Raw genomic sequence first — 22,747 nt, 5'->3', positions numbered from 1 at the left:
TAGTATGTAACATCATGTATGTAACATCACATCATGTATGTAACTATAGTAGTATGTAACTGTAGTAGTATATAACATCATGTATGTAACTATAGTAGTATGTAACATCATGTATGTAACTGTAGTAGTATGTAACAGCATGTCTGTAACATCATGTATGTAACTGTAGTAGTATGTAACATCATGTATGTAACCGTAGTAGTATGTAACATCATGTATGTAACCATAGTAGTATGTAATATTATGTATGTAACATCATGTATGTAACCGTAGTAGTATGTAACATCACATCATGTATGTAACTGTAGTAGTATGTAACATCACATCATTTATGTAACATCACATCATGTATGTAACTGTAGTAGTATGTAACATCACATCATGTATGTAACTGTAGTAGTATGTAACATCATGTATGTAACTATAGTAGTATGTAACATCACGTATGTAACCGTAGTAGTATGTAACATCACATCATGTATGTAACTGTAGTATTATGTAACATCATGTATGTAACTATAGTAGTATGTAACATCATGTATGTAACCGTAGTAGTATGTAACATCACATCATGTATGTAACTGTAGTAGTATGTAACATCACATCATTTATGTAACTGTAGTAGTATGTAACATCACATCATGTATGTAACTGTAGTAGTATGTAACATCATGTATGTAACTATAGTAGTATGTAACATCATGTATGTAACCGTAGTAGTATGTAACATCACATCATGTATGTAACATTACATCATGTATGTAACTATAGTAGTATGTAACTGTAGTAGTATATAACATCACATCATGTATGTAACTATAGTAGTATGTAACATCATGTATGTAACTGTAGTAGTATGTAACATCACATCATTTATGTAACTGTAGTAGTATGTAACATCACATCATGTATGTAACCGTAGTAGTATGTAACATCACATCATTTATGTAACTGTAGTAGTATGTAACATCACATCATGTATGTAACTGTAGTAGTATGTAACATCACATCATGTATGTAACTGTAGTAGTATGTAACATCACATCATGTATGTAACTGTAGTAGTATGTAACATCATGTATGTAACTGTAGTAGTATGTAACATCACATCATGTATGTAACTGTAGTAGTATGTAACATCACATCATGTATGTAACTGTAGTAGTATGTAACATCACATCATGTATGTACCTGTAGTAGTATGTAACATCACATCTTCCCCATAACTAACAGTAAAGGTTTTAGAACATAACATGTCAGAGACTACCACAGAAACATTCAGAGACTACCACAGAAACATTCAGAGACTACCACAGAAACATTCAGAGACTACCACAGAAACATTCAGAGACTACCACAGAAACATTCAGAGACTTCCACAGAAACATTCAGAGACTTCCACAGAAACATTCAGAGACTACCACAGAAACATTCAGAGACTACCACAGAAACATTCAGAGACTTCCACAGAAACATTCAGAGACTTCCACAGAAACATTCAGAGACTACCACAGAAACATTCAGAGACTACCACAGAAACATTCAGAGACTTCCACAGAAACATTCAGCTACTTCAATATTCAACTTCAAGGTGTGTGTGTTGAAGACAGATCCGGCGCCAGGATAAAGTCACTAAGGAGGTAGTTGAAATCGGTGAGGGGGCACCATTTTTGGGGGTTCTTCCATCGGAATTATATTGAATTCTGCGTATATCACACTATACCACAATAAACCTAAAGTTAAAATGCCGAAACTCAGAGATCATCGAGTTCTTTTTGAAGTGACAGGTTTGGCGCGAAAGTTTTAACCTATCTCCACTGTATCAGCAGAATGGACAGCACCCTACACACTAAAAAGCAAGGCTGTTTTGGTAATGAATATAGGTTTACAAGATAGAAAGGCTGTTTGTAATAGGTGAATTAGCGTATGTGAATGGAGCCGTACACGCAGCTCTTACCAAAGTAATGCTAAACTAAACGCTGAGAGTAGTAGCCTAGTTATTCACGCACGCAAACAAAAATACTGAATGGCAGTTGGGCTTAGAATACCGACACAACCGCGAATGTGAACGAATGAATGAGAACGGAACAGAACAGCGGTAGCAAGCGGTAGGCCCAGTTGAACAAAATATCAGATGGATAAACGCATGACACCATCTATATTTACACTAGCTACATTAACAGTAAACAAACGCAGTAAACAAAAGGCGAATGGAGATCCAGATAAACAAAAACACAGCCTGCTGCAGTGAGATGCAGCCACGCACAGCTGTCTGGCCAAACAAACAGGCCTATAGGCCCGCTTCAAACATGGGGAAATCATGTCGCTTGCTCGTGAGTTCAGCAACACGTTGTGATCAGATTTGTGAATCAAAATTTGACCCCACGTAATCAATTGAGCAATGCCAGCCTACCATAAACACGTTTCCAATACGTACAGTTCCATTTACAGCCATGGAAACCATTAGGCTACCATGACAACCATAATAGAATGTAGCCTATATTTCTATGATGAAACACACCAATATGTAGCTATATCCAGGGGGGGATTATTTGAGTTCTTGCATTGGAATTATATAGAATTCTGCTTATATCACGCTAAACCACAATAAACATAAAAGTTGAAATGCTTTTGACCAAGTCGGCATAGTGGAGAGAGGCCTAGAGAATCATTCCATTTGGAACGACGGATTTCAGTCTGCAAAAACTGGCGCGAGTGACACTAAACTCAGCTTCCACCAAAATCTGTTTTGCTTAGACCCAGCAGTGGTTTCACCTTCTTAGATCCAGCGGTGGTTTCACCTTCTTAGATCCAGCAGTGGTTTCACCTTCTTAGATCCAGCAGTGGTTTCACCTTCTTAGATCCAGCAGTGGTTTCACCTTCTTAGATCCAGCAGTGGTTTCACCTTCTTAGATCCAGCAGTGGTTTCACCTTCTAAGATCCAGCAGTGGTTTCACCTTCTTAGATCCAGCAGTGGTTTCACCTTCTTAGATCCAGCAGTGGTTTCACCTTCTTAGATCCAGCAGTGGTTTCACCTTCTTAGATCCAGCAGTGGTTTCACCTTCTTAGATCCAGCAGTGGTTTCACCTTCTTAGATCCAGCAGTGGTTTCACCTTCTAAGATCCAGCAGTGGTTTCACCTTCTTAGATCCAGCAGTGGTTTCACCTTCTTAGATCCAGCAGTGGTTTCACCTTCTTAGATCCAGCAGTGGTTTCACCTTCTTAGATCCAGCGGTGGTTTCACCTTCTTAGATCCAGCGGTGGTTTCACCTTCTTAGATCCAGCAGTGGTTTCACCTTCTTAGATCCAGCAGTGGTTTCACCTTCTTAGATCCAGCAGTGGTTTCACCTTCTTAGATCCAGCAGTGGTTTCACCTTCTTAGATCCAGCGGTGGTTTCACCTTCTTAGATCCAGCGGTGGTTTCACCTTCTTAGATCCAGCGGTGGTTTCACCTTCTTAGATCCAGCAGTGGTTTCACCTTCTTAGATCCAGCAGTGGTTTCACCTTCTTAGATCCAGCAGTGGTTTCACCTTCTTAAATCCAGCAGTGGTTTCACCTTCTTAGACCCAGCAGTGGTTTCACCTTCTTAGATCCAGCGGTGGTTTCACCTTTTTTCACATCTAGAAAGTCATGTCTCTCTGGGTCAAGGGCACACAGAGCCTCCACCAGTTGGCTGTTGTGATCGCCTGAATCGTTCTGACATTTCAACAATGACAGCATCCAACGTACTGAAGAACAGTCTTTTACGGCCTCGGTGGGCGGCGGCCTCGGTGGGCGGCTGCTCATCACTCTCCTTCTCCTACGGCTTTGTTTTGGGTACTTTGGTGAAGCCAATTTCTGATATGCATCGTGGCAGATTAGCTGGTTCGAGCTAAATAGGCTAATGCTAATAACTCTAATGCTTTCTACAGCTAGCTAAGATGCTAACTGAACTCTGTAGTGGTGGGGCGTGAGGAGGAGAGTAGAGTGAAGCAGCTTCAACAGTAAACTTGGCCCTGACCTTATATATCAAAGGAGGCACAGCATGTTATTCACTAGGCTAACCACAGATGAGAAGCGTTTTTTACCGCTTGTTATGGAAACCCAAAGGAGTCATACCTAACCCCCCCCCCCATGGGTTTCCATAGCCCCTCCCACTACACCCCGCGGTGCGCTCTGTCCATTGTGCTGACACAGTAGAGATACTGATTTCCCATCCAATCTGTCACTCAATCATTTGAACTTTGTTGCTATTTATATATAGGGACATAAAACTAAAACTGAGAGGGCTCAGCCGGGTGGGTGTCTGATCAGTGTGTGTGTCTGATCAGTGTGTGTCTGATCAGTGTGTGTGTCTGATCAGTGTGTGTGTCTGATCAGTGTGTGTGTCTGATCAGTGTGTGTGTCTGATCAGTGTGTGTGTCTGATCAGTGAGTGTCTGATCAGTGTGTGTGTCTGATCAGGGTGTGTGTCTGATCAGTGTGTGTGTGTGTGTGTCTGATCAGTGTGTGTGTCTGATCAGTGTGTGTCTGATCAGTGTGTGTGTCTGATCAGTGTGTGTGTCTGATCAGTGTGTATGTGTCTGATCAGTGTGTATGTGTGTGTCTGATCAGTGTGTGTGTCTGATCAGTGTGTGTGTGTGTGTGTGTGTGTGTCTGATCAGTGTGTATGTGTGTGTCTGATCAGTGTGTGTGTCTGATCAGTGTGTGTGTGTGTGTGTCTGATCAGTGTGTGTTTCTGATCAGTGTGTGTGTGTGTGTCTGATCAGTGTGTGTGTCTGATCAGTGTGTGTGTGTGTGTCTGATCAGTGTGTGTGTCTGATCAGTGTGTGTGTGTGTGTGTGTCTGATCAGTGTGTATGTGTCTGATCAGTGTGTATGTGTGTGTCTGATCAGTGTGTGTTTCTGATCAGTGTGTGTGTGTGTGTGTGTCTGATCAGTGTGTGTGTCTGATCAGTGTGTGTGTGTGTGTGTGTGTCTGATCAGTGTGTGTGTCTGATCAGTGTGTGTGTGTGTGTCTGATCAGTGTGTGTGTCTGATCAGTGTGTATGTGTGTGTCTGATCAGTGTGTGTGTCTGATCAGTGTGTGTGTGTGTGTGTGTCTGATCAGTGTGTATGTGTCTGATCAGTGTGTATGTGTGTGTCTGATCAGTGTGTGTTTCTGATCAGTGTGTGTGTGTGTGTGTGTCTGATCAGTGTGTGTGTCTGATCAGTGTGTGTGTGTGTGTGTGTGTCTGATCAGTGTGTGTGTCTGATCAGTGTGTGTGTGTGTGTCTGATCAGTGTGTGTGTGTCTGATCAGTGTGTATGTGTGTGTCTGATCAGTGTGTGTGTCTGATCAGTGTGTGTGTGTGTGTCTGATCAGTGTGTGTGTGTGTCTGATCAGTGTGTGTGTGTGTGTGTGTCTGATTAGTGTGTGTGTGTGTGTATGATCAGTGTGTATGTGTGTCTGATCAGTGTGTGTGTGTGTGTCTGATCAGTGTGTGTGTGTCTGATCAGTGTGTGTGTGTGTCTGTTCAGTGTGTGTGTGTGTCTGTTCAGTGTGTGTGTGTTTGATCAGTGTGTGTGTGTGTCTGATCAGTGTGTGTGTGTGTGTGTCTGATCAGTGTGTGTGTGTGTGTCTGATCAGTGTGTGTGTGTGTGTCTGATCAGTGTGTGTGTGTGTCTGATCAGTGTGTGTGTGTGTCTGATCAGTGTGTGTGTGTGTGTGTTTCTGTTCAGTGTGTGTGTGTCTGATCAGTGTGTGTGTGTGTCTGATCAGTGTGTGTGTGTGTCTGATCAGTGTGTGTGTCTGATCAGTGTGTGTGTGTCTGATCAGTGTGTGTGTGTGTGTCTGATCAGTGTGTGTGTGTCTGATCAGTGTGTGTGTGTGTGTGTGTCTGATCAGTGTGTGTGTGTGTGTCTGATCAGTGTGTGTGTGTGTGTTATTTGTCCTTCTCAGTAGACTGCCTCCCATCGTGCCACGCCTCCCTGGTACTTTTCAGAGCTCTGGTTCTCTCAGGATCAACGACCACATAGTCCACACGCTCACGTGCCCGCTCCCCTTCACTCGAACCCATCGAACCACCCAACACACTCTTTTTCTGAAAACAAAAAGACAGGAGGGACTTTTATTCTAAAACACAGACTTTTATTTTGAAACACGAAAGTGGAATTTTATTCTGAAACACAAACGTTTTAAATGTTTTATTCTGAAACATATTTTTCTTTTGAAACAGATATAATGAGCTTTATCATATAAATGTATGTCTAGCACAGACCCATATTCCAAATGAACTAACCTGGTAAATAAACTAACCTGGTAAATGAACTAACCCAGTAAATGAACTAACCCGGTAAATGAACTAACCCGGTAAAATAAACTAACCCGGTAAAATGAACTAACCCGGTAAAATGAACTAACCCGGTAAATGAACTAACCCGGTAAATAAACTAACCCGGTAAATGAACTAACCTGGTAAAATAAACTAACCCGGTAAAATGAACTAACCTTGTAAATGAACTAACCTGGTAAATAAACTAACCTGGTAAAATAAACTAACCTGGTAAAATGAACTAACCTGGTAAATGAACTAACCTTGTAAATGAACTAACCTGGTAAATAAACTAACCTGGTAAAATAAACTAACCCGGTAAAATAAACTAACCTGGTAAATGAACTAACCCGGTAAATGAACTAACCTGGTAAATAAACTAACCCGGTAAAATAAACTAACCTGGTAAAATGAACTAACCTGGTAAATAAACTAACTGGTAAATCTACCCTGCACGCTAGAGACCGCTGCCCTATGTACATAGTGTGGAGTGCGATTGAGATTGCGTCATCTGTGGATCTGTTGGGGCGGTATACGAATTGGAGTCGGTTTCCGGGATGATGGTGTAAGATGTCTAGAATGGTTTAACGTTTAACAGGCTCCTAACCAACTGCGCTATTTTGTGTGTTTTTCCGCATTGTTTTGTAACTTATTTTGTACATAATGTTGCTGCTATCGTTTCTTATGATCGAAAAGAGCTTCTGAATATCAGAACAGCGATAACTCACCTCGAACTGGACAAAGATTTCGACGCAAAGGATATACTGCTTCTCCGAGACCAGACCCAAATCGTTGTCATTAGCGTTAAGAAAAGACGGAAATACAGGGGGCGGAGATCGGGGTGCCTTGTGAGAATTCGTAGAGAGTGGGTAAACCGCCTCTACCATCCGTTCTATTGGCCAACGTGCAATCACTGGAGAATAAACTGGATGATCTCAGCTCGAAACTATCCTACCAACGGGACATTAAAAACTGTAATATCTTATGTTTCACCGAGTCGTGGCTGAACGACGACACGGATAATATACAGTTGGCTGGGTTTTCCGTGCATCGGCAGGACAGAACAGCTACGTCTGGTAAGACGAGGGGTGGGGGTGTGTGTCTATTTGCCAATAACAGCAGGTGCACGATGTCATGTCATGATGCAATAGTCTATATGCCAGGGGGTTAGGGTCAGTCTGTTATATCTGGTGTAATTCTCCTGTCTTATCTGGTGTCCTGTGTGAATTTAAGTATGCTAATTCTCTCTCTCTCCCTCTCTCCCTCTCTCCCTCCCCTCCCGGAGGACCTGAGCCCTAGGATCAGGACTACCTGTCCTGATGACTCCTGGCTGTCCCCAGTCCACCTGGTCGTGCTGCTGCTCCAGTTTCAATTGTTCTGCCTGGTACTAGGGACCCCTGACCTGTTCACCAGACGTGCTACCTGCTGTTTTCGACTCTCTCTCTCGCTCTCTCTACCGCACCTGCTGTCTCGACCTCTGAATGCTCGGCTATGAAAAGCCAACTGACATTTACTCCTGAGGTACTGACCTGTTGCACCCTCTACAACCACTGTGATTATTATTTGACCCTGCTGGTCATCTATGAACGTTTGATCATCTTGAAGAACAATCTGGCCTTAATGGCCATGTACTGTTATAATCTCCACCCGGCACAGCCAGAAGAGGACTGGCCACCCCTCAGAGCCTGGTTCCTCTCTAGGTTTCTTCCTAGGTTCCTGCCTTTCTAGGGAGTTTTTCCTAGCCACCGTGGTTATACATCTGCATTGCTTGCTGTGTGGGGTTTTAGGCTGGGTTTCTGTATAAGCACTTTGTGACATCTGCTGATGTAAAAAGGGCTTTATAAATACATTTGATTGATTGATCCTGACCGGTTGCATCACCGCCTGGCATGGCAACTGCTCGGCATCCTCTTAAAGGGAGTGCTCCTAATCTCAGCTTGTTACCTGTATAAAAGACACCTGTCCACAGAAGCAATCAATCAATCAGATTCCAAACTTTCCACCATGGCCAAGACCAAAGAGCTCTCCAAGGATGTCAGGGACAAGATTGTAGACCTACACATGGCTGGAATGGGCTACAAGAATATCGCCACGCAGCTTGGTGAGAAGGTGACAACAGTTGGTGCGATTATTCGCAAATGGAAGAAACACAAAAGAACTGTCAATCTCCCTCGGCCTGGGGCTCCATGCAAGATCTCACCTCGTGGAGTTGCAATGATCATGAGAACAGTGAGGAATCAGCCCAGAACTACACGGCTGGGACCATAGTCACCAAGAAAACAATTGGTAACACACTACGCCGTGAAGGACTGAAATCCTGCAGCACCCGCAAGGTCCCCCTGCTAAAGAAAGCACATATACAGGCCCGTCTGAAGTTTGCCAATGAACATCTGAATGATTCAGAGGAGAACTGGGTGAAAGTGTTGTGGTCAGATGAGACCAAAATCGAGCTCTTTGGCATCAACTCAACTTGCCGTGTTATGAGGAGGAGGAATGCTGCCTATGACCCCAAGAACACCATCCCCACCGTCAAACATGGAGGTGGAAACATTATGCTATGGGGGTGTTTTTCTGCTAAGGGGACAGGACAACTTCACCGCATTAAAGGGATGATGGACGGGGCCATGTACCGTCAAATCTTGGGTGAGAACCTCCTTCCTTCAGCCAGGGCATTGAAAATGGGTCGTGGATGGGTATTCCAGCATGACAATGATGTCACGATCGTCTAAAGGAGCGGACCAATACGCAGCGCGTGGAGTGAACATGATGACTTTATTTAATTAAAGCAACCACGAAAAAACAACAAATGACGATACGTGAAGTCCTCTGTGACACCGACAGAACATAGAACACTGGAACAATAACCCACCAAACACAGGAGAAAACACACAGAATATATATGGCTCCCAATCAGAGATAACGAGCCGACAGCTGACACTCGTTACCTCCGATTGGGAGTCATTAACCAATCACCAAAAACACAAACAAATGAAACTCACCCAACCCAACACCACCAAATGAAATACACCCTGGCTCTAACACACAGTCCCGGAGCCAGAGTGTGACAGTACCCCCCCCTAAAGATGCGCACTCCGGGCGCACCAGCATACAGTCTAGGGGAGGGTCTGGGTGGGCGTCTGTCCCCGGTGGCGGCTCTGGCCCCGGTCGTGATCCCCACCCCACCGCAGTCACAACCTGCTTCGGTAGCCTCCTCCCAATGACCACCCTCCAACTAACCCCACCTGGACTAAGGGGCAACACCGGACTAAGGGGCAGCATCGGACTAAGGGGCAGTACCGGACTACGGGGCAGTACCGGACTAAGGGGCAGTACCGGACTAAGGGGCAGTACCAGGCTAAGGGACAGCACCAGGATAAGGGACAGCACCAGGATAAGGAGCAACACCGAGCTAAGGGGCAGCACCTGACTAAATGGCGGATCCTGGCTGGCTGGCTCTGGCGGATCCTGGCTGGCTGGCGGATCCTGGCTGGACGGCTCTGGCGGATCCCGGCTGGACGGCTCTGGCGGATCCCGGCTGGACGGCTCTGGCGGATCCTGGCTGGACGGCTCTGGCGGATCCTGGCTGGACGGCTCATGGCTGGCTGACGGATCTGGCTGCTCATGGCTGGCTGACGGATCTGGCTGCTCATGGCTGGCTGACGGATCTGGCTGCTCATGGCTGGCTGACGGATCTGGCTGCTCATGGCCGACTGACGGATCTGGCTGATCCTGTCTGGCGGAAGGCTCTGGCTGATCCTGTCTGGCAGAAGGCTCTGGCTGATCCTGTCTGGCAGAAGGCTCTGGCTGATCCTGTCTGGCGGAAAGCTCTGGCTGATCCGGTCTGGCGGACGGCTCTGATGGCTCATGGCAGACGGGCGGCTTTGCAGGCTTTGGGCAGACGGGCAGTTCAGGCCCCGTTGGGCAGACGGCAGACTCTGGCCGTCTGAGGCGCATCGTAGGCCTGGTGCATGGTGCCGGAACAGGAGGTACCGGGCTGAGGACACGCATCTCAGGGCTAGTGCGGGGAGAAGCAACAGGGCATGCTGGACCCTGGGGACGCACCGTAGGCCTGATGCGTGGTGCCGGAACTGGAGGTACCGGGCTGAGGACACGCATCTCAGGGCTAGTGCGGGAAGCAGCAACAGGGCATGCTTGGCCCTGGGGACGCACCGTAGGCCTGATGCGTGGTGCCGGAACTGGAGGTACCGGGCTGAGGACACGCATCTCAGGGCTAGTGCGGGGAGTCGGAACAGGGCATGCTGGACCCTGGGGACTCCCATAACGCCTAGTGCGGGGAGCCGGAACAGGGCATGCTGGACCCTGGGGACTCACCTCACGCCTAGTGCGGAGAGCAGGAACAGGCCGGGCGGGGCTGGCGACGCGCACCGTATCCCTGGTGCGTGGAGTAGGAACAGGCCGGGCTGGGCTGGCGAAGCGCACCGTATCCCTGGTGCGTGGAGTAGGAACAGGCCGGGCTGGGCTGGCGAAGCGCACCGTATCCCTGGTGCGTGGAGTAGGAACAGGCCGGGCTGAGCTGGCGACGCGCACCGCATACTTGGTGCGTATGGCAGGAACAGGCCGAACCGGGCTGGCGACGCGCACCTTACACTTAGTGCGAGGGACCGGAACAGGCCGTACCGTACGGGGAACACACACTACTGGCTGCACCTCGGGACTAGGAACGGGCCGGACCGAACTGGTTACACACCCCAGTACCTCACGCCGTGCCTCAACACCTTCCTTCCCTGCTTTACCCAGTAGCCCCCTTGACCTGGTAGCCCACTGAATCCGTCCCTTCTCTGCCTCCGTCAGCCCCCTTAACCTGGCAGCCCTCTGACTCTGCCTTGTGGCAGCCTCCTGCTGCTCCGTCGCCCAAGCCATGTGCCCCCCCCAAAAAATTTCTTGGGGTTGCCTCTCGTCCTTCCGACGTTGGCTCTGCCGACGCCGTTGCTCCTCTCTCCGTCGCCTCTCCTCTGTTTCGCTCCATGGACGGCGATCCATGCCGTCCAGGATTTCTTCCCACGTCCAGGACCCTTTACCGTCCAACAGTTCCTCCCATGTCCAGACCCTTTGCTCCTGGACGCGCTGCTTGGTCCTTTTTTGGTGGGTTATTCTGTCACGATCGTCTAAAGGAGCGGACCAATACGCAGCGCGTGGAGTGAACATGATGACTTTATTTAATTAAAGCAACCACGAAAAAACAACAAATGACGATACGTGAAGTCCTCTGTGACACCGACAGAACATAGAACACTGGAACAATAACCCACCAAACACAGGAGAAAACACACAGAATATATATGGCTCCCAATCAGAGATAACGAGCCGACAGCTGACACTCGTTACCTCCGATTGGGAGTCATTAACCAATCACCAAAAACACAAACAAATGAAACTCACCCAACCCAACACCACCAAATGAAATACACCCTGGCTCTAACACACAGTCCCGGAGCCAGAGTGTGACAAATGACCCAAAACACACGGCCAAGGCAACAAAGGAGTGGCTCAAGAAGAAGCACATTAAGGTCCTGGAGTGGCCTAGCCAGTCTCCAGACCTTAATCCCATAGAAAATCTGTAAAGGGAGCTGAAGGTTTGAGTTGCCAAACGTCAGCCTCGAAACCTTAATGACTTGGAGAAGATCTGCAAAGAGGAGTGGGACAAAATCCCTCCTGAGATGTGTGAAAACCTGGTGGCCAACTACAAGAAACGTCTGACCTCTGTGATTGCCAACAAGGGTACTAAGTCATGTTTTGCAGAGGGGTCAAATACTTATTTCCCTCATTAAAATGCAAATCAATTAATAACATTTTTGACATGTGTTTCTCTGGATTTTTTTTCTCGTTATTCTGTCTCTCACTGTTCAATTAAACCTACCATTAAAATTATAGACTGATCATGTCTTTGTCAGTGGGCAAACGTACAAAATCAGCAGGGGATCAAATACTTTTTTCCCTCACTGTATATACTAGGCAGTGTCAGAGGAAGGCCCAAAAAATTGTCAGACTCCAGTCACCCACGTCATAGATTGTTCTCTCTGCTACCGCATGACAAGCGGTACCGGAGCGGCAAGTCTAGATCCAAAATGCTCCTTAACAGTTTCTACCCAAAAGCCATAAGCCTGCTGAATAATTAATCAAATCGCCACAAGGACTATTTACATTTTTATACTTATACTTTTATACTATTTACAAAACCTTTTTATTGTATTTATTACTTTATTATATTTAGTAAATATTTTCTTAACTATTTCTGAACTGCGTTATTGGTTAAGGGCTTGTAAGTAAGCATTTCACAGTAAGGTCTACACCTGTTGTATTCGGCGCTGTCACACCCTGGTTCTGGGACTCATTATGTTGAGCCAGGGTGTGTGCAGTCTATGTGGTTTGGTTCTATGTTGGGTGTCAAAGTGTTGTAATTATGTTGATTAGTCATATGACTCCCAATCGGAGGTAACGAGTGTCAGCTGTCGGCTCGTTATCTCTGATTGGGAGCCATATTTATTCTGTATGTGTTCTTGTGGGCATTGTGGGTTATTGTTCCGTTTCTGTCAGTTTAGCAGAGGACTTCACGAATCGTCGTTTGTTTTGTATTTACGTGCTTTACTTTATTAAAGTTATCATGTTCACTCAACGCGCTGCGCTTTGGTCCGTTCATTCATCAGACGATCGTGACAGAATAACCCACCAAAGAAAGACCAAGCAGCGTGTCCAGGAGCAGGGAGACTGGACATGGGAGGAGGCACCGGGCAAGGAGATAGAGAGGCTGGCGATGGCCCAGGTGGGCACATCGTGGTCCTGGGAGGACATGCTCGGAGGCAAGGGACCTTGGGGAAGGATCAAGGCCCTGGCGAGAGAGGAGCAACGGCGGCAGCAGGGCCATCGTCGGAGGGTCGTGTGTCAACCCCAGAACATTTTTAGGGGGGGGCACACGGCATGGACGACGGGGCTGACGGAGGAGAAAAGGGGGAGTATCCAGGAGGCCACCAGGCCAGGGGTACACCGCCCTGTACGTCCTGTGCTGATGCCTCACACAGAGTGTGTGAGGGTAGGCATTCAGCCAGGACGGGTGGTGTCCGCTGTTCGCTCCAGGCCTCCTATCCGTCTCCACAGCCCGGTCCGGCCTGTTCCTGCCACCCGCACCAAGACTACGGTGCGCGTCGCCAGCCCGACCCGGCCTGTTCCTGCCACCCGCACCAAGACTACGGTGCGCGTCGCCAGCCCGACCCGGCCTGTTCCTGCCACCCGCACCAAGTCTACGGTGCGCGTCGCCAGCCCGGTCCGGCCTGTTCCTGCCACCCGCACCAAGACTACGGTGCGCGTCGCCAGCCCGACCCGGCCTGTTCCTGCCACCCGCACCAAGTCTACGGTGCGCGTCGCCAGCCCGGTCCGGCCTGTTCCTGCCACCCGCACCAAGACTACGGTGCGCGTCGCCAGCCCGACCCGGCCTGTTCCTGCCACCCGCACCAAGACTACGGTGCGCGTCGCCAGCCCGGTCCGGCCTGTTCCGGCCACCCGCACTAAGTCTACAGTGCGCCTCAGACGGCCAGAGTCTGCCGTCTGCCCAACGGGGCCTGAACTGTCCGTCTGCCCAACGCCGTCTGAACTGCCCGTCTGCCCAACGGCGCCTGAACTGCCCGTCTGCCCAACGGCGCCTGAACTGCCCGTCTGCCCAACGCCGTCTGAACTGCCCGTCTGCCCAACGCCGTCTGAACTGTCCGTCTGCCCAACGCCGTCTGAACTGCCCGTCTGTACTGAGCCTGCAAAGCCGCCCGTCTGCCATGAGCCTTCAGAGCCGTCCGCCAGACCGGAGCCGCTAGAGCTCTCCGCCAGACAGGATCAGCCAGAGCCTTCCGCCAGACAGGATCAGCCAGAGCCTTCCGCCAGACAGGATCAGCCAGAGCCTTCCGCCAGACAGGATCAGCCAGAGCCTTCCGCCAGACAGGATCAGCCAGAGCCTTCCGCCAGACAGGATCAGCCAGAGCCTTCCGCCAGACAGGAGCAGCCAGAGCCTTCCGTCAGACCGGATCAGCCAGAGCCTTCGGCCAGACAGGATCAGCCAGATCCGTCAGCCTGCCATGAGCAGCCAGATCCGTCAGCCAGCCATGAGCAGCCAGATCCGTCGGCCAGCCATGAGCAGCCAGATCCGTCGGCCAGCCATGAGCAGCCAGATCCGTCGGCCAGCCATGAGCAGCCAGATCCGTCGGCCAGCCATGAGCAGCCAGATCCTTCAGCCCGCCATGAGCCGTTCAGCCAGGATCCGCCAGAGCCGTCCAGCCAGGATCCGCCAGAGCCAGCCAGCCAGGATCCGCCATTGAGTCAGGTGCTGCCCCTTATCCTGGTGCTGCCCCTTAGTCCGGTACTGCCCCTTAGGCCGGTGCTGCCCCTTAGTCCGGTGCTGCCCCTTAGTCCGGTGCTGCCCCTTAGTCCGGTGCTGCCCCTTAGTCCGGTGCTGCCTCTTAGTCCGGTGCTGCCCCTTAAACCGGTGGGGGTCATTTGGAGGAACCTACGTAAGCGGGTAGTGACGATGGTGGGGTGGTGGTCTAGGCCGGAGCCAGAACCGCCACCGAGGAGGTATGCCCGCCCAGCCCTCCCCTGTTTGGGGGTTTTGAGGCGCGGTCGCAGTCCGCGCCTTTAGGGGGGGGTACTGTCACACCCTGGTTCTGGGACTCATTATGTTGAGCCAGGGTGTGTGCAGTCTATGTGGTTTGGTTCTATGTTGGGTGTCAAAGTGTTGTAATTATGTTGATTAGTCATATGACTCCCAATCGGAGGTAACGAGTGTCAGCTGTCGGCTCGTTATCTCTGATTGGGAGCCATATTTATTCTGTATGTGTTCTTGTGGGCATTGTGGGTTATTGTTCCGTTTCTGTCAGTTTAGCAGAGGACTTCACGAATCGTCGTTTGTTTTGTATTTACGTGCTTTACTTTATTAAAGTTATCATGTTCACTCAACGCGCTGCGCTTTGGTCCGTTCATTCATCAGACGATCGTGACAGGCGCATGTGACAAATAAAATTTGATTTAATATTCATTGAACACTGGTCACTTTAATAATATTGACATACTGTTTTACCCACTTCATATGGATATACTGTATTCTAGTCAAGGCTCATCCTATATAACTACTGCTCTACACACCTTTTATATTCATATACTGTCCATATAACTACTGCTAATTTTATATTCATATACTGTCCATACTGTCTATACACACCATCCAATATAACTACTGCTACTTTTACATTAATATACTGTTGATACTGTCTATACAGATAATTATTTACATATATACATATTTATATTCCGGTCTCTGACATTGCTCGTTCTGATATTTCTTAATTTCTTAATATTTTACTTTTTGGAATATGTGTTTATTGTTTTGTATTGCTGGGTATTACTACTGTACTGTTGGAGCTAGAAACACAAGCATTTAGCCAGGTATTACTGCACTGTTGGAGCTAGCATTTAGCTAGATATTACTGTACTGTTGGAGCTAGAAACACAAGCATTTAGCTAGGTATTACTGTACTGTTGGAGCTAGAAACACAAGCATTTAGCTAGGTATTACTGTACTGTTGGAGCTAGAAACACAAGCATTTAGCTAGGTATTACTGTACTGTTGGAGCTAGAAACACAAGCATTTAGCTAGGTATTACTGTGCTGTTGGAGCTAGAAACACAAGCATTTAGCTAGGTATTACTGCACTGTTGGAGCTAGAAACACAAGCATTTAGCTAGGTATTACTGCACTGTTGGAGCTAGAAACACAAGCATTTAGCTAGGTATTACTGCACTGTTGGAGCTAGAAACACAAGCATTTAGCTAGGTATTACTGAACTGTTGGAGCTAGAATAGAAACACAAGCATATAGCTAGGTATTACTGTACTGTTGGAGCTAGAAACACAAGCATTTAGCTAGGTATCACTGCACTGTTGGAGCTAGAAACACAAGCATTTAGCTAGGTATTACTGAACTGTTGGAGCTAGAAACACAAGCATTTAGCTAGGTATTACTGCACTGTTGGAGCTAGAATAGAAACACAAGCATTTAGCTGCACCTGCCATAACATCTGCAAATCTGTGTTTGCAACCAATAAACTTTGATTTGATTGAAATGAGTAAAACAAACTGTTTCAGAATAAAAGTCTGCCCTCCTGTCGCTGGTAAGGATACCATAGATCACACTTGTCTTACCTGTCGTGGGGGTGTGGCCACTCTACCAGTGTGTAGGTCCAGGTCCAGGTACTCAACCTGTTTGTCCCCTCTAGGCCTCCGTAAGACCACGGGGCTCTGGAACACACACAGAAGTCCAGAAGTCCCCCACAAGAAAAACAAACAAAAAATTGACCAACTGGGGACATTTTGTTAGTCCCCACAAGGTAAAATGCTATTTCTAGGGGGTTTAGGGTTAAGGTTAGAATTGGTTTTAGGGTTAGAATTAGGCTTATGGTTAGGGTTAGGAGCTAGGGTTAGTTTTAGGGTTAGGAGCTAGGGTTAGTTTTAGGGTTAGGAGCTAGGGTTAGGTTTAGGGTTAAGGTTAGGTTTTCGGGTTAAGGTTAGGGTTAAGATTAGGGTAAGGGTACGGGTTAGGTTTAGGGTTAGGGGTTAGGGAAAATAGGATTTTGAATGGGACTGAATTGTATGTCCCTACAAGGTTAGTTGTACAAGACGTGTGTGTGTGTAGTGTGTGTGTGTGTGTGAATCTAACATACCGACTCGACGGCGGAGAGGGCGATGCTGGAGGTTGTCATGGCAACGTAGTTGTCATCTGGGTCGTCAGAGTCTGAGCTGGAGGCGGAGCTTTGACAGGAGGAGGGTCTACCGGACGGACATGTGTAACAGCTGGACGGACTGACACACATAAACAAAAGGTGAGGACTTTTATTCTGAAACACAGACTTTTATTTTGATACAGACCATTGGGTATAGGGTGTTCCCTCACTGCTCTAGAATGCAGGAAAAAACGGGTCAGTTCAAGACAGTGATACTAAATTAATGTCAGAACATAGTTTTTTTGCCCCATGTCATTATAAATCACATACAATTATTCATTAGATGATTCTCTACAATATTATAACCTTAATATGCTTGTACTTAACAGTGTTGATGAAATAAGAGTGTTATTTTGTTGTAACCATCTCTTCCATTTTCAGCCTTGGAAATATTTGGAGGTGTTTCCGTGCTTTGGTCAATCAAAATCAACTTGATACCCTTTTTCATGTCCAGATGCTTTCCATTGGCTATAATCATGTTAAGAAGGGCAGTTTCTATGGCGATTTAAAGGGAAAGACACCATGTAAACTGGAACAGATTGTCTTTGGGCAGGGGTAGTCTGTGTTGGTCCCAGATTCTCTAAAACAACATAGGAGGACGGCTTATGGTAAAGACATTTGTGACCATAATTTTAAATAAATAAGCTTTTTGTGCAATGTCTGGGATCTTTTATTTCAGCTCATGAAACATGGAACCAACATGTTGCGTTTATATTTTTGTTCAGTATATAATTCCTTCTCGTAACTATCTAGGCTCTCTCCTCCTCCTTTTCCCTTCATAACACATCAGCTGTCTGTGACCAGGCAAAAAAAAAAAAATTCCAAGCCAAAACTTCATATCATAACCGTTAACCGCTACACACAGCCTACATCGTGGTCACGTCATTGTCAACATAGCGACTAGAACTAACGTATTAGTAAACCAGCTACAATCGTGGAGTGATTACAGTGTACAGTCAGCAAGCAGTTTATCAGTTACACTGGCGTGCCCCGGTGGCAATAAATTTATAAAACCAAAAGCTGACCTTGACTTGGAAGAGTTCCAGTGTTGGATAGCCATAGCCAGCTAGCTAACATAGCATCCCTCTCTGTTTAAACCGGGTGTTTGAGTAGGCTAAACTAGCTAGCTGCATTTGACACTAGCTAAGTAAGTGAAAGTGGGAAAAAAAAGTATTACGAAATATTGTTAGCTCTCTCTCTCGTGCTCTTTCTCTCTCTTGCTTCTCCTTAATTTTGGAAAAAAATTAATGTATTCAAAACTGTTCAACTATTGTCTTTCTCTCTATTTGAGTCAACTACTCACCACATTTTATGCACTGCAGTGCTAGCTAGCTGTAGCTTATACTAGATTCATTCTCTGATCCTTTGATTGGGTGGACAACATGTCAGTTCATGCTGCAAGAGCTCTGATAGGTTGGAGGACGTCCTCCGGAAGTTGTCATAATTACTGTGTAGGTCTATGGAAGGGGTTTTGTATTGAAGTCAATGTACCCAGAGGAGGACGGAAGCTAGCTGTCCTCCGGCTACACCATGGTGCTACCCTACAGGGTGCTGTTGAGGCTACTGTAGACCTTCATTGCAAAACAGTGTGTTTAATCAATTATTGGGTGACGTGAATATATTTAGCATAGTTTTATCTAGAAAGGATAACGTTTTTTAATGTTGCACTATTTACATTTTTATGAAATTCACTGAGGAGGATGGTCCTCCCCTTCCTCCTCTGAGGAGCCTCCACTGATTCTATATATATATATATATATATATATATATATATATATATATATATATATATATATATATATATATATATATATATATATACAGTGCATTCCGAAAGTATTCAGACCCCTTGACCTTTTCAACATTTTGTTATGTTACAGCCATTTTCTAAAATGGATTAAATTGTTTTTGTCCCTCATCAATCTTCACACAATATCACATAATGACAAAGCAAAAACAGGTTTAAAAAAAATAATATTAATAAATATTCAGACCCTTTACTCAGTACTTTGTTGAAGCACCTTTGGCAGCGATTACAGCCTCAAGTCTTTTTGGGTATGACGCTACAAGCTTGGCACACCTGTATTTGGGGAGTTTCTCCCATTCTTCTCTGCAGATCCTCTCAAGCTCTGTCAGGTTGGATGGGGAGCGTCGCTGCACAGCTATTTTCACGTCTCTCCAGAGATGTTCGATCGGGTTCAGGTCCGGGCTTTGGCTGGGACACGCAAGGACATTCAGAGACTTGTCCTGAAGCCACTCCTGCGTTGTCTTGGCTGTGTACTTAGGGTCGTTGTCCTGTTGGAAGGTGAACCTTCACCACCATGCTTCACCGTTCGGACGGTGCCAGGTTTCCTCCAGACGTGACGCTTGGCATTCAGGCCAAAGAGTTCAACCTTGGTTTCATCAGACCAGAGAATCTTGTTTCTCATTGTCTGAGAGTCTTTAGGTGCCTTTTGGCAAACTCCAAGCGGGCTGTCATGTGACTTTTACTGATTGGTGTAGTGCTGCAGAGATGGTTGTCCTTCTGGAAGGTTCTCCGGAAGTACTCTGTAGCTCTGTCAGAGTGAGCAGGCATACTAGCCCAAGCCAATGGCATGTACCAGATGCTCAGCAATTACTGGCCTGAGACCAAACCACACGACCAACAACATTAGACACTTTATGGAACACAAAGCCTTCACTAACTCATCCTGGAATATCCAAGGCCTGAGGTCATCTGCCTTTGGCCTAAAGAGCAGGAACCTGGACTTCACCAAAGAAATCCGAAATACAGACATTGTCATCCTACAAGAAACATGGTATAGAGGAGACGGACCCACTGGTTGCCCTCTAGGTTACAGAGAGCTGGTAGTCCCATCCACCAAACTACCAGGTGTGAAACAGGGAAGGGACTCAGGGGGTATGCTAATTTGGTATTGAGCAGACCTACCTCATTCTATTAAATTAATCAAAACAGGAACATTTTACATTTGGCTAGAAATTCAAAAGGAAAATTATCTCAACAGAGAAAAATGTCCTCCTGTGTGCTACCTACAGTTGAAATCGGAAGTTTACATACACCTTAGCCAAATACATTTAAACTCAGTTTTTCACAATACCTGACATTTAATCCTAGTAAAAAAATCCCTGTCTTAGGTCAGTTAGGATCACCACTTCATTTTAAGAATGTGAAATGTCAAAATAATAGTAGAGAGAATTATTTCTTTCAGCTTTAATTTCTTTCATCACATTCCCAGTGGGTCAGATTTTTTTTCTTCTTCTGAGGTCTTGGCTGATTTATTTTGATTTTCCCATGATGTCAAGCAAAGAGGCACTGAGTTTGAAGGTAGGTCTTGAAATACATCCACAGGTACACCTCCAATTTACTCAAATTATGTCAATTAGCCTATCAGAAAAATGTCCTCCTGTGTGCTACCTATATCCCCCCACTAAAATCCCCATACTTTAATGAAGACAGCTTCACCATCCTGGAGGGGGAAATCAATCATTTCCAGGCCCAGGGACATGTACTAGTCTGTGGCGACCTAAATGCCAGAACTGGACAAGAACCTGACACCCTCAGCACACAGGGGGACAAACACCTACCTGGAGGTGACAGCATTCCCTCCCCCATATGCCCCCCTAGGCACAACTACGACAACATAACCAACAAAAACGGGTCACAACTCCTGCAGCTCTGTCGCACACTGGGTCTGTACATAGTCAATGGTAGGCTTCGAGGGGACTCCTATGGTAGGTACACATATACAGTGGGGGAAAAAAGTATTTAGTCAGCCACCAATTGTGCAAGTTCTCCCACTTAAAAAGATGGTACACGTCAACTATGACAGACAAAATGAGGGAAAAAAATCCAGAAAATCACATTGTAGGATTTTTTATGAATTTATTTGCAAATTATGGTGGAAAATAAGTATTTGGTCAATAACAAAAGTTTCTCAATACTTTGTTATATACCCTTTGTTGGCAATGACACAGGTCAAACGTTTTCTGTAAGTCTTCACAAGGTTTTCACACACTGTTGCTGGTATTTTGGCCCATTCCTCCATGCAGATCTCCTCTAGAGCAGTGATGTTTTGGGGCTGTCGCTGGGCAACACGGACTTTCAACTCCCTCCAAAGATTTTCTATGGGGTTGAGATCTGGAGACTGGCTAGGCCACTCCAGGACCTTGAAATGCTTCTTACGAAGCCACTCCTTCATTGCCCGGGCAGTGTGTTTGGGATCATTGTCATGCTGAAAGACCCAGCCACGTTTCATCTTCAATGCCCTTGCTGATGGAAGGAGGTTTTCACTCAAAATCTCACGATACATGGCCCCATTCATTCTTTCCTTTACACGGATCAGTCGTCCTGGTCCCTTTGCAGAAAAACAGCCCCAAAGCATGATGTTTCCACCCCCATGCTTCACAGTAGGTATGGTGTTCTTTGGATGCAACTCAGCATTCTTTGTCCTCCAAACACGACGAGTTGAGTTTTTACCAAAAAGTTATATTTTGGTTTCATCTGACCATATGACATTCTCCCAGTCCTCTTCTGGATCATCCAAATGCACTCTAGCAAACTTCAGACGGGCCTGGACATGTACTGGCTTAAGCAGGGGGACACGTCTGGCACTGCAGGATTTGAGTCCCTGGCGGCGTAGTGTGTTACTGATGGTAGGCTTTGTTACTTTGGTCCCAGCTCTCTGCAGGTCATTCACTAGGTCCCCCCGTGTGGTTCTGGGATTTTTGCTCACCATTCTTGTGATCATTTTGACCCCACGGGTTGAGATCTTGCGTGGAGCCCCAGATCGAGGTAGATTATCAGTGGTCTTGTATGTCTTCCATTTCCTAATAATTGCTCCCACAGTTGATTTCTTCAAACCAAGCTGCTTACCTATTGCAGATTCAGTCTTCCCAGCCTGGTGCAGGTCTACAATTTTGTTTCTGGTGTCCTTTGACAGCTCTTTGGTCTTGGCCATAGTGGAGTTTGGAGTGTGACTGTTTGAGGTTTTGGACAGGTGTCTTTTATTCTGATAACAAGTTCAAACAGGTGCCATTAATACAGGTAACGAGTGGAGGACAGAGGAGCCTCTTAAAGAAGAAGTTACAGGTCTGTGAGAGCCAGAAATCTTGCTTGTTTGTAGGTGACCAAATACTTATTTTCCACCATAATTTGCAAATAAATTCATTAAAAATCCTACAATGTGATTTTCTGGAGAGAAAAAAATCTCAATTTGTCTGTCATAGTTGACGTGTACCTATGATGAAAATTACAGGCCTCTCATCTTTTTAAGTGGGAGAACTTGCACAATTGGTGGCTGACTAAATACTTTTTTTCCCCACTGTAGCTCATCTCTTGGCAGTAGTACTGTAGACTACTTTATCACTGACCTCAACCCAGAGTCTCTCAGAGCGTTCACAGTCAGCCCACTGACACCCCAATCAGATCACAGCAAAATCACAGTCTACTTGAACAGAGCAATACTCAATCATGAGGCATCAAAGCTAAAGGAACTGAATAATATTAAGAAATGCTATAGATGGAAGGAAAGTAGTGTTGAAACCTACCAAATAACAAGCTATTTGGCCCTAAACAGAGAGTACACAGTAGAAAAATACCTGACCACTGTGACTGACCCAAACTTAAGGAAATCTTTGACTATATACAGACTCAGTGAGCATAGCATTGCTATTGAGAAAGGCCC

General features: G+C 46.3%; 1 protein-coding gene across 1 annotated transcript in view; it reads right to left on the bottom strand.

Moving 5' to 3' along the window:
- Positions 1–4,261: 4,261 nt before the first annotated feature.
- LOC311112879 (GRB2-associated-binding protein 1-like) overlaps positions 4,262–22,747 on the bottom strand; it is a 55,403-nt gene continuing 36,917 nt past the window's right edge. Inside the window, exons 8-10 of the mRNA XM_084156023.1 lie at positions 17,004–17,142; positions 16,486–16,581; positions 4,262–6,058 (exon numbers count right to left, since the gene is read on the bottom strand). Coding sequence (XP_084012149.1) covers positions 5,900–6,058; positions 16,486–16,581; positions 17,004–17,142 — 394 coding nt within the window. The 3' untranslated portion in view covers positions 4,262–5,899. The remainder of the gene's footprint in view (positions 6,059–16,485; positions 16,582–17,003; positions 17,143–22,747) is intronic.

The sequence above is a fragment of the Coregonus lavaretus genome (genome assembly GCF_964263955.1).
Source record: "Coregonus lavaretus genome assembly, chromosome: 39".
In the NCBI taxonomy this organism is placed as follows: Eukaryota; Metazoa; Chordata; class Actinopteri; order Salmoniformes; family Salmonidae; genus Coregonus; species Coregonus lavaretus.
The sequence above is the reverse complement of the archived record's forward strand: the minus strand, read 5'-3'. Positions and strand labels throughout refer to the sequence as shown.